This window comes from Erpetoichthys calabaricus, chromosome 4 (assembly GCF_900747795.2).
Source record: "Erpetoichthys calabaricus chromosome 4, fErpCal1.3, whole genome shotgun sequence".
Classification (NCBI taxonomy): domain Eukaryota; kingdom Metazoa; phylum Chordata; class Cladistia; order Polypteriformes; family Polypteridae; genus Erpetoichthys; species Erpetoichthys calabaricus.
This window is the reverse complement of record NC_041397.2, coordinates 243,466,034-243,478,982: the sequence shown is the minus strand read 5'-3', so window position 1 is coordinate 243,478,982 and position 12,949 is coordinate 243,466,034. Positions and strand designations below refer to the sequence as shown.

The following is a 12,949-nucleotide window of genomic DNA, read 5'->3' as shown; positions in this document are numbered from 1 at the left end:
CTGACTTCCTGTTTTTGCAGCTGCAAATGAACTGAGGTCCTCACTCTTTAGACCTGTTTTATTTTGGACCTGGGTCCATTCACTCTTCCTGACCATAATGGACCAGTTAATTATCTTATTTAAATATGTCTTCCTAGGAATGCTTCCAGTCTTTCCCCTGTAAAGAGAGTAAAGCACACTCTGTGACCTGTGGAATTCACTGTCCTTTTCCTGTGCTTCCAGTTCTTGTTTCATGGGCGGTTGGGTGATCTGTGTCGATGGCTTGACAGTTGAGAAGTTAATGAAGGGTAACAGCTGAATAGTTGTATTTCTTATTATGTCTTTCAGTATAAAGTTAACAGCAGATGCTTGTACAGGTTGACTTTACCATAGCCTTTCATGTTTGCAGTGGTTTTAGCACAGTGGTAGCATGAGCTAATGTATGAAATTGTAGAAAATCAAATTTTAAATGGTGGAATTTGTGACTGTTTGGAATAACTCCACCAGCAATCTTCAAAGACCTCACAAACAGGAAATCAACGAAGAGGGCATCCTTCCCTATCTAGGCACAAAGGACAGTTTCAGTCTCATAAGACCATGCAGTCTCACTTACGCTTTCTCTCAAACTGCAACCAATATTTTTTAATGGCTTTTTGTTTTGCCCGACTCCCATGAGTCTTAGTGAAGCAAACAGGTGATTATTTTCATATGCATAATATTTACTACTTCACTTCTAGAAAAATGTAATTACTTTAAGGATTCTTTGGGCCTCTCACCAGCCTTCCTGACCAATGTTATTTCACCTGTTTAAGCTTTTGATGGTGCACTGTTCTACACAATTGTTCAATGCTGCCTTGTTTTACCATTTGTACTGAATAATCTTCATTGTCCTTTACAGTATTTTTACTGTCTCAGAAATTTCCTTCCTTCCTTCCCAAGTGACACAAAAATTTCTTTTCAGTGTTGTCTTCATGATATTGCTTTTGTTAGGAGCTATAGTAACCAGTTATTGGGTATCCTAGAAATTGGTATATTTAATAAGCACCCTTTTGCACACTTATTGACACCATTTCTTGCTTTCAGAAATATTTAATTGCAATTTGGCTGACAAACATTGCACATATTATATATGATGTGGCTACGAGGGCAGAAGGTCATTTCCTACAATTAGTTTAGCTCTGAAAGATCTGTAGAATTTTTTTATGTTCAAGTTTTATAGTTCTGTGATAGTCAATGCAGCAAAGACTGTGCCGTAAAAAAGGATTCCATATTGTCACACAATAATGGACAGAAGTTCAAGTGATAGTGATATGCAGCTCATATCTTGTATATCATCAAACCCCCTGGTTTTTCTTTTATTTGCAAAGAATTTTCTCCTTTACCAAAACTGCTTTTTCCACTTCCCTTTGTCTTGTGAAAATCAACACGAGTGTTTTTAAGGTTCAAGAATGTCCTTGATGCTTCTCTGCAAAACTTTCACTACAGGGAAAATCTACTAAAAAGAATATAACTGTTATGAGAAACATGCAAAGTAAAGTATAACACAAACTGCATGATGCATCCTAAACATCTTTCCTTATGTCAACTAAAGTTTGGACAATTTGTTATGTTCTGGCCTTTAATCTGAAGCTAGGCCTGACATAGGGGTAAGGAGAAAGTGAGATGTTATCAAGTTACGCCTCATAACTTTCTGAAGAGGGAGTGACTCACACTGGTGCTAATCAAATTTGTTGCATGCAACATCTGTCCATGTTTGTAAATCCCCAGTAACAGGGTTTGCCATATTAGACTTTGAACATGGACAAGAGCGCTTTGAGTAGTGAGAAAAGCACTATATAAATGCAAAGAATTATTATTATTAATGTTTAACCCTCCTAAGCCACTAATCAGATCCCATTTATCTGATTCGTCTGAGCCTACCAGTAGAATCTCCAGGGTATGATACTTCAGGTCATAAGGTATAGATTATGATATTTTTCTTTTGCTTTTTTCATTCACCATAGCTGGTAAACACTGTTTTGAGTTCAGGATCATAGTACTGAGTATATAATGCTCTCCTTTACAGCTATGGCCACACATTTATTGACAAAGGACATGGGCGAATTGGATCCAAATATAAGAAAGTAGTATACCGGGAGTATAGCAATGGGCACTTCACAAAAAGGAAAAGTCTGTCTCCAGAAGAGGAACACCTACAGATACTTGGTAAATCTAGCTTCATTATATAAAACTTGATTCCATGTAGAACTGCAGCAAATGGGGCGAGGAACACTAAATATTATTGGGTTATTGTGGCTGCTAGACCTGCATATAAACTTCAGGGGTCAGAAGAACCTGTGTGGCATTGTCTCAAAGTTTGACTGATTCCATCTATCTAGGACCGCTAATTAAAGCAGAAGTTGGAGACATAATCTTAATTGTATTTAAGAACATGGCCACCCGTCCGTACTCTATTGAAGCTCATGGAGTGCAGCAGGAGATTGTGAACCATGGTTTAAGAAACACAGCACCAGGTAAGTGTCTATGACTGACAGTCCAGCATTGTTTGGTTCATTAGCATCTATATGTCTTTACTTCTATTGTATTTATAGTAACTTGACTTCTAAGAACTTAGTCCTGTGACCATTTGCCTGTGATATACACTCTGCCTCATTCAGTAGTTAATTTTCACCAATATTTGAGAACTGGGATAGGATAAGAGTAGGCATCACTGGGTTAAGATTCAGAAGAGCAGGTATGATGAAATTGTACTTCAGTGTGTTTGGAATTACATAACACTGAAATGATAGAAGATCACACTACTTGCCTTGGATAACTGAGATTATCCCGTTTTCTAGGTCAGGTGCAGACCTACAGGTGGAATGTTCCAGAGGGCATGGGCCCTAGCCCTAGTGATTCCAACTGTCTCACTTGGGCTTATCATTCAGGCACAAACTTTGTTAAGGTGAGAAAGAGTCTGTATGGGGACATAATGTGAAAGACATGGAAAGAGAGTACATTGCATGATGGGGGCACCTTAATAATCACATGTAGGTCCGTATTAAAAAAATAAGGGATTAACCTGTTTTTGACATCCCAATGTGGCATGCATGCTTTTTAATTCTATGAATCTTTGTGGCATGTGTATTTTCTTGTTTGGATGGGGTGTGATTTTATGGGCTAATACATTTTATAACAGTTAAATTCTGTAAAAGTTTAATTTGTAATAGCCCTAGTCTTCATCAGAACATAGTTTTAGTGAATTTCAAATTAAAACAAAAAACATTCATTTGGCATTTAACTGCAAAATATGCAGACAGGCAGAATGTAATGCCAAAAAACCTGAAAAAATTGCAATAAACATTTTCATTGCAAATATTGAAAGATTTTTTTTCTTACTACTTTTTAGGTTTTATATCCACTGATTGCTATCCTACAACAAGCCCTTTTTGAATGTTTGGCACTGATTACATCTTAAAACAGTCCTGCTTTTGCAATTTTTTTTCAACTTTTCACTGTTGAGCATGATTAGGATGTATAGACCTATAGATATGGGGATGCAGAGTCTCACTAATACCTGTACCATTCTACATTTTCTTCCAGGATACCTACAGTGGACTTGTTGGGCCTCTCATTACATGCCGCCGTGGGGTTCTAGATGTTCATGGCAGAAGAAAAGATGTCGACAGAGAGTTTGCATTGTTGTTCATGGTGTTTGATGAAAACCAGTCCTGGTATCTGGGTGACAACATTGCCCAGTATCTACACACTGATCTGCAGACCATAGAAAATAATGAGGATTTCTTGGAAAGCAACCAAATGCATGGTGAGCAGAAATAAAGTTGGTGTTGTAAAAATTACTCACTTGAGCTCCTTTTCTCTGTGTTTCACTGGTTTACATTCCTTTTGTATGTATTGTATCCCAGACTTCATTCCTGTTGTATTCTGCCACAAATCTGTATCATTCTGGTCTCCAGTTTGATCCCTGTGCACTAATCTGACCCGTCATACATTATACTCTTAAGTACATTATGGCTGCTCTGCACTGCTTTTACACTTTTGCATTTCCCTCAAGTATTTGGCCTTTGCACACCTTGTCCAGTCTGCACTGCTGCTACTCTCTTGCTCTTTATCTTCAGCAATAAATGGCAAACTCTTTGGGAATCTGCATGGCCTTGTGATGACCCAGGGAGAGAAGACAGACTGGTATCTGTTGGGAATGGGCAGTGAAGTTGACCTGCACACAGTGCACTTCCATGCACAGACATTTATTTTTAAGGTAGATTTTCTGTTCATGTTCGCAAATAGGGTTAGTCTTAAACGATTCCCTGTATAACTTCCTCCAGAAAAGAGAATCTCAGCAGACATAAATCTTTTACTCAGGAAGCACTGGTGCACATTTTAGAATATTGTATTTGCTCTTTGCAGACTGATCAAGAACATCGGGCAGATGTCTATGACTTATTTCCTGGTACCTTCCAGACAATAGAACTTATGGCAGGAAATCCAGGGACGTGGCTCCTACACTGCCACGTGAATGATCATATCCATGCTGGGATGGAGACGGTCTTCACCGTTCTGAACCGTGGAGGTAATTGTGACTCCTACTTTTTACCTTTTAGTATCTTAACATTTTTTTAAAGAAAAACCACTAACCCCATTTTATGAGGCCTACAGGAATCCCTGTCCTTGAGCAATGCCATGTGTGAGATCAGATAGTTCAGTATATTTTTTATTTAATTGATTTATTTTTAAAACACTTATGTCTGAATTTTTTTAGTAATACAGTAATCCCTCCTCCATCGCGGGGGTTGCGTTCCAGAGCCACCCGCGAAATAAGAAAATCCACGAAGTAGAAACCATATGTTTATATGGTTATTTTTATATTGTCATGCTTGGGTCACAGATTTGCGCAGAAACACAGGAGGTTGTAGAGAGACAGGAACGTTATTCAAACACTGCAAACAAACATTTGTCTCTTTTTCAAAAGTTTAAACTGTGCTCCATGACAAGACAGAGATGACAGTTCTGTCTCACAATTAAAAGAATGCAAACATATCTTCCTCTTCAAAGGAGCAAACAAATCAATAGGGCTGTTTGCTTTTAAGTATGCGAAGCACCGCGGCACAAAGCTGTTGAAGGTGGCAGCTGACACCCCCTCCGTCAGGAGCAGAGAGAGAGAGAGACAGAAAAATCAATACGTGCCCTTCGTGCTTTTAAGTATGCGAAGCACCGTGCTGCATGTCGCTTCACAAAGCAGCTGCACAGAAGGTAGCCAACGTGAAGATAATCTTTCAGCATTTTTAGACAAGCGTCCGTATTGTCTAGGTGTGTGAACAGCCCCCCTGCTCAATCCCCCTACGTCAGGATCAGAAAAAGTCAGCGCAAGAGAGAGAGAGAGAGAAAAGTAAGCTGGGTAGCTTCTCAGCCATCTGCCAATAGCGTCCCTTGTATGAAATCAACTGGGCAAACCAACTGAGGAAGCATGTATCAGAAATTAAAAGACCCATTGTCCGCAGAAATCTGCGAACCAGCAAAAAATCCACGATATATATTTAAATATGCTTACATATAAAATCCGCGATGGAGTGAAGCCGCGAAAGGCGAAGCACGATATAGCGAGGGATCACTGTACAGAAATTGGTGACCTACTTACTAATAGATGCAAGGAAAATACTGGTCATTCTAAGCAATCTATCATGTGAACAGCAAAGTGATACCAAACTTTAGAAAGATTAAAAAGAAAGAAATCATTAGAAGCAAAATCCAACAGTCCACAAAAAAAATGGGGATGATAAGACAAACTTCGCCATTCAACATAACCTAAGAATTGCAATTTTGTCTATGTGTTGTATTTTGTTTAAAAAAATAGGTTGCTCCACCAGTCTTGGCAATCACGGTGTAGTCAGTTACCTTGTATTTTAATTAATTAATTAATTAATTAATTAAATCACTTAGACAAGATACAATTTTTATCTGGAGTGGCAATGGTGAGGAAAGTAGTTAACATTGTCTGTGTAGAATTTTTGTGGTGTTCTTGCTTCAGCATGGCGAGGTGAGGTGTAGTTTCTATGGCTGGTCCAAATCATCTTGTTCCAAGGCCCTGTTAGTTTAATTGATGATTTAATTTTTTTTTATTTATTTATGTTTTTATAAATTGGCCCTGTTTGATTGTACCTGCCGATGAAGTGGTTGGCTTCTGACTTGTGTCCAGTGGTTTCAGTATAGACTCTAATCTCCCTATTTACCCAGAACTACTTTAAGTGGCTTTGTGAATGTTACTAATATTGTAATGCATTGTAAAAAATCAATCAGTTACATTTTACTGATAAGCAACCTATGGCCTAAGGAACTATCCACATTGACATTTAAAATGTTTTTCATATGGTAGCGCATGAGAGATTAATCATTGGAGAGCAGGAATTCAAGATGTAAAGTGTGTATAGAATTAGCTTACTCACATATTCACACAGGCTTTTGGAGTGAGGGTCTTATTCTTAATTTGTCTTAATGTTATAAGTGATGCCCTGCAGGCAGTGCTGGTGCTAGGTTATTTTGCACCCTAGGCCAAGCTTATTAGTAGCTAGCCTCTCCCCTTTATTATCTGCCTAATGCCTAATTCACCTTAATGGTGGCACTTGCCCTCCCTGCAAGGGTTGGTGCTGTTGCTGCTGGTCTGTTTAATTTATAAGCAAAGTATTTTTGTAGATGACACTAAGTTAGAGAGAGAGATTGAGAGCATGCGCTGATTATAGCATGTTGCTGCACCCACCACACAGCGAACCACTCAGTTTGAGATCTGAGAGTAGCTGTGCAATGGGTGACGCCTCAGCACCACACTGAACAGTGCGAGGTGTTTTTTTTTTTCTTCTTCTTCAGTGGCTGAAGTACCGATCCTGGCACCAACCCCCAAGTTTTCCCTGCAAGTTGGAGTACCTGCTTGCAGGGCTGGATGTAAGTTAACATCACACCCAGGACGGAGCAATTGCAGGTTAAGGGCCTTGCTCAGGGGCCTAATGGAGTAGTCACTTCTGGTGTTTATGGGATTCGAACCAGCAACCTTTCGATGCTGGCGCAGATCCCTTGCCTCAGAGCCACCACTCCGCCATACACTAAGTTAGGTGGAATGTAAATTTCCTGGAGTCAATACAACTTCTGATGGTGGACCTGCACAAAATTCATATTTGGGAGTAATTTGACCCACTTAATTCAATTTAGGGTGTTGTAGGACAAGCGGGTAACCTGGAGGTGCAGAAAGCAAGGCAGGTTACACCCTAGACAGCATGCCAGTCCGTCACACAGCTCACTCACGCTTACACCCATCCCCTCACTGACCTAGACAGACAGATTTTACATTTGGACTTTGCTTAATGACAAAGTATGGGATTCAAGTCCAGGATGTATTTGTGAGGCAGCAGCACTACCCACTGCAACACAGGTCAGCTCACACTTGAGAATAATATATGTAGAAAATCAAATTTAATATAAATAAATGCAGAGTCTTGTAAGCAGGAAGAAAAAACCTGCACTAAACTGGCGCAACATTAAAACCCCTGACAGTTGAATTAAATAACATTATTTATCTTGTTACAGCATCATCTGTTAAGGGGAGGGTAATATTAGGAAGCAAGTGAACACTCAGTTCTTGAAGGTGATGTGTTTGTAATAGGAAAAAATGGACAAGTGTAAGGATCTGAGTAACTCTGACAAGGGCTAAATTGTGAAGGCTAGACAACTGGGACGAAGCATCTCCAAAATGGCAGATCTTATGGGGAGTTTCTGTATGCAGTGGTTAGTGCCTACCAACAGTGCTCCAAGGAAGGACAATCAGTGAACTGGCAACAGGGTCATGGGACTTAATAGCTTTTTGATGCACTAGGGAACAAAGACCAGCCTGTGTGGTTTGATCCCAGTACTGTTTATTAGTATAATATGATTTTGTATAACAGAAAAAATATTATCTCATATTTTTCTAAACAGTTTTATTATGCTATTCAGTCTTCTAGATGTTTCACGTATTAAGATGTGCATTTATTTTAGAATATGTTATGGTCTAGAGAAGCATAACGACATCTTAATTTCCTTTGAATTTTCCACTTTTGTAATCCATTTTAAGCTACAGGACACAGAAGACTTTACTAGCTGGGTTGCCAAATGCATGATTTTCACACCAAGTTGGGCTATTTTTGAAAGCGTTGTGCAGGGACAATTTTTGATTTGCCGTTATGTTAATTTTTTGTGCTGTTTTCAAAGGATAGATGTGGCTGCCCAAATGGTAAAACTCCAAAGGTCTCAAGCCACATCCCTGATGTCAAGGCCGGCAAAACTGCAATGGGGAAGGACGGCAACAGTGCCAAACTCCAAAGGATCTGGCAATACTGATTACTAGTGTCCCTTAAGAAATCAGAACCATTGCCATCTCTATCAATCTTGCATTATTAGTTCACATCTCTGACTTTCTTGTGCATAATTATTTACCTTAGAGATTAACGTTACCACTTCAGTTCATAAGAATGTCATTAGTATTCAATAAATTTTCTATTGCTATATGTGTTTATCATGACATTGTTTTAGGCATTTTAAGAAAAAAACAAAATGGTTTACAGAATTCAAAACTAAATTACTTCCACTATTCAATATCATTTATATTAATGAAGGGATATACTGTACCACCAAAAAGTATGTTTATAAAAAATTGTTTGAAATCACAGTGGATTCATTTCTGTCCTTTACAAAACACCTTTCTGAAGCTATTCAGACAAGATTTTTAGTGTTGTAAGTAGTGTTGGCAGAATTGCCTGCAATAAGGCAAAATGAAAACAATGTTTCACACTACTTAAAATAAAAGGTTCAGATTATATATTTTTCTACATGTCTGATAATGAGTTCAGTTCACATTATAATTGTGTCAAAATGCATTTATTTTGCAGGTGATGTGCCATTTTCAAGTGAGGATTCTCACCTTCAAGACGGTACTTTTCTTCAGATTTTAGCATCTAAATATCAAATGTGTATACAAAACCTGTTGTCAAGCTTGCTACGTTTTGCTATTACTGGAAAATTACAATCTGACTTGTTAAAGTAATATCATTCTTTACTGCTCAGGATCTGCCAGTAACTGATCAAGTTGATTTGCAGTTTGTGAGACAATGGGTGTTTCTGAAGAGACAAGCCCTAATGCTGTAAGGTCTGGTAGAGCTGTAATTTTTCCCCCACTCTGTCTCATCCAAGAATTAGTAGGTCAACCATAGTTCTGCCCAGATGATAAATAATCAAATATGTTCACAGGAGATTTGTGCCCTGATCATTGAGAGCCATGTCTGTCATCCCATATATGCTGTCCAGTCAACCTGTTTTGTGTTTTTTTTTTTTTGTTTTTTTTTAACAATACAGTATTAGGTTTTTAAGACTCGTGGGCCGAACTCCTGCTCGTCTTTTAAGCCTTAGTTGTTAATGACCTTTTGACCAGCTGGCCATACTGTAATATCAATGTACTGTATTTGGCTCTTGCTGAAGGAAAACACTATGCAGAGTTGACCTCCTGGCATCCTTGATCCTGTTGCATTTATTTCTTAAATTATTTGCACCTAATAAAAGACCACTGACTCTGTACTTCTTTCAGTTTATCTTTTCCTAGCTGAACTTCATGTTAGACTGGTTGAAGTTTTTCACGACCTTATCTCTTTTGTCTCCTTGGCAGCTGTACAAGAAATGACGGTTGACTTCTTTGGGAAGCAGCTGGATAAGCAGCAGGCAAAGGATGCACTGATCTCTCTCTTTACTGTAGGCCTTCTGCTGCTGATTGGGCTCTGTGTGGTGCTGGGATGGATTGCCATCTTACAGAGGAGAAAGGGCAGATATCCTCAGCATGGACTGATGGCATTAAACGACAGTCTGTAGGATCATTGAAATTAAGATCCATGTTGTGCTAAGAAGGTGTTGGTGCCTTGCACTAGTTTAAGGAAGCCAGAATTGGATACTGGAAAGTATGAGTGTGCCAGGCACATCCAACTAAAATATCCTTTGAGCTGTGTTATCCACCTTTTTGTTATATCTGGCACTTTGAGGTCTTGCCTAATCTAGTCATACAATTGATAATGAGTGGGCCACCTCTATTGTAATTTGCTTGTATTGTGTTTTACCTGGTATGGTCATTCTGATATATTAAGTTGTCCACTGCTTGCACACCTCAAGGTAATCAAACTGGAACACTTTTGTATTAGTGGTCTTCATGAAACCATTTAGGTACCACATTCCCCTGAATGGTATTCAAAGCAACTGCCTAGATAACTGACCACATGTCTTTACCTTGATCTTTAAATGAAAGATACTGTGAGAACATGACACTTTGTACACGTCCAATAAGCAATGCTCATCTGCTTGCACTTTTTTACATTTTGTATAAAGTAAAAATCAATATGTGCTATATTATTTCAGTTCACTTTAAACAATTGCTGGCACATCTATGATCTGTATATGATTTATTGTCTTTCTCATAACTTCACATTCATGGCACCATTGAGCAGCTGTATTTCAGTGACCTGGAAATTCACTGCAAGAGAACATTTTCCTTGTGTGATGCTGTAAGGAGGTCTTGAGGGAACTGTTTCTTGTTAGCCATATCATTTTTTTCTTTCTTTTGCTGTTTATACCTAATTAGATATTTTTATGGATTATAACTTGTTTAGGTGGTAGTGTGGCAAAATGGTTAGTTCTGTTCCCTCACCATTCCAGGGACCCTGATTCATATCCTAGTCTGTAGTGGAATATACATTTTTTTCCCTCCCCCCACCTTAGCAAGGATTTTTCTCTGATACACTTATGTACAGTACTTTGTATGTGGGGTGAAAACCAAGATTAAACTGACTCCCCATTAGTACATGACTGCAAGTATGCATTTTTTGCCTCATGATCAAGACCAGAATATCCATATGGGCAACTGCACAAGTGCCTAGGAGCATCAGAAAAAGTCACTCACAATGTCACTAGCCAGGCCAGAAATATAATAAATTAAATTACAATCACCTTTTCCAAGAAAAATAACAAGTGATTTCAGATACATTTTGTAATGTGGCCACATTATATTGCATCAGGAACTCAAATGCTACTTAGATTGGGCTGGAACTCCTTTCATACCTTGTGACTTTACTACCCTCAATGACTTTCTCATGATCTTGTGCCGATTTGAAAAGTCATTTGGGAGCTCACGATTTGGGCCAAAATAGTTTAGTGTATTATAATGTATTTGATCTACTGCTGTGTATGAGTTTGAGGGTGATTGTGGGCACTGTAGAATCTTTATCTGTCCCTGCTCATGATGAACTGACACATTGTCCAGGGTTGGTCGCTACCATTATAGGCTCTACTTCCAAACTTTGCTAAATTTAAATATGTACAGTAATCCCTCCTCCATCGCGGGGGTTGCGTTCCAGAGCCACCCGCGAAATAAGAAAATCCGCGAAGTAGAAACCATATGTTTATATGGTTATTTTTATATTGTCATGCTTGGGTCACAGATTTGCGCAGAAACACAGGAGGTTGTAGAGAGACAGGAACGTTATTCAAACACTGCAAACAAACATTTGTCTCTTTTTCAAAAGTTTAAACTGTGCTCCATGACAAGACAGAGATGACAGTTCTGTCTCACAATTAAAAGAATGCAAACATATCTTCCTCTTCAAAGGAAACAGAGAGGAAAGCAAACAAATCAATAGGGCTGTTTGGCTTTTAAGTATGCGAAGCACCGCGGCACAAAGCTGTTGAAGGCGGCAGCTCACACCCCCTCCGTCAGGAGCAGGGAGAGAGAGAGAGAGACAGAGAAAAATCAATACGTGCCCTTTGAGCTTTTAAGTATGCGAAGCACCGTGCAGCATGTCGCTTCACGAAGCAGCTGCACACAGAAGGTAGCAACGTGAAGATAATCTTTCAGCATTTTTAGACGAGCGTCCGTATCGTCTAGGTGTGCGAACAGCCCCCCTGCTCAATCCCCCTACGTCAGGATCAGAGAAAGTCAGCGCAAGAGAGAGAGAGAAAGTAAGTTGGGTAGCTTCTCAGCCATCTGCCAATAGCGTCCCTTGTATGAAATCAACTGGGCAAACCAACTGAGGAAGCATGTACCAGAAATTAAAAGACCCATTGTCCTCAGAAATCCGCGAACCAGCAAAAAATCCGCGATATATATTTAAATATGCTTACATATAAAATCCGCGATAGAGTGAAGCCGCGAAAGGCGAAGCGTGATATAGCGAGGGATCACTGTATTGCTAAAATTGGTGGCTGAATGACTTTGACTTGAACATCTGTGTGAAATGACATTTTAAATTGTCAGTGGGCTGAATTACTTGGTTAGTGCAGCATGGAGTTGGGAGGATGAAGAGAAGGCGGCTTACCTCTAAGAAAGATAGAAGCGGCTGAAGCAAGAGCCTATGCCAAAATCCTGATGATGAATTAGATAAATGCCAGGGTATGTGACTTATTTGGCTGAATCTATTATAATATCTTCTTAGTTAGAATGTATGATAATGCAATATTGGAGAATATAAATATCCAGACTGATCTACCAGGCTGATACAAATTAAACTTAACAATTGTAAAGGGCATTGATTGAAACCACTGAAAAGATTCACACTTTCCTTCTACCTGTTCGAGGTTTCAGCTCCAGAATTTCATTAAGTTGCATTTTTTTCTAAAACAAGTCACTGAAGTAGATTTTTAAATTCATCAAGGCATAAACTAATTCAAATACAGGCACAGTAGATTTCAGTGGCAATGTGCTATTTCTACTGAGGCCAGGTGACTTACATCGCTGGCCTAAGTTCGACTCTGGGTAGGCCCGATTTCTGTCATTTCCCATAAGAAAAGCATTGAAAACAATTTCAAAATGTGGTACTTTTTAAAATTATTGTAGCTATTTTAATGAAGCCTTCACATAATAGGAGTGCAATTTAGATAAACATACCAGAGTAGTATCTTTCCCACTGGACTCTTGTTT

At 39.0% G+C, this 12,949-nt stretch overlaps 1 protein-coding gene across 2 annotated transcripts in view; it reads left to right on the top strand.

The window, feature by feature from the left end:
• The window catches only part of hephl1a (hephaestin-like 1a), a 35,546-nt gene extending 24,712 nt beyond the window's left edge, over positions 1–10,834 (top strand). Inside the window, exons 13-20 of one of the 2 annotated variants that reach the window (XM_028800517.2) lie at positions 2,045–2,184; positions 2,358–2,492; positions 2,817–2,923; positions 3,562–3,784; positions 4,098–4,237; positions 4,387–4,549; positions 8,889–8,930; positions 9,659–10,834. In XM_028800517.2, coding sequence (XP_028656350.1) covers positions 2,045–2,184; positions 2,358–2,492; positions 2,817–2,923; positions 3,562–3,784; positions 4,098–4,237; positions 4,387–4,549; positions 8,889–8,930; positions 9,659–9,858 — 1,150 coding nt within the window. In that variant the 3' untranslated portion in view covers positions 9,859–10,834. Of the gene's footprint in view, positions 1–2,044; positions 2,185–2,357; positions 2,493–2,816; positions 2,924–3,561; positions 3,785–4,097; positions 4,238–4,386; positions 4,550–8,888; positions 8,931–9,658 lie in introns of those variants that run through there. The other variant, XM_051925767.1, reaches the window with a different exon arrangement.
• Positions 10,835–12,949: the final 2,115 nt, after the last annotated feature.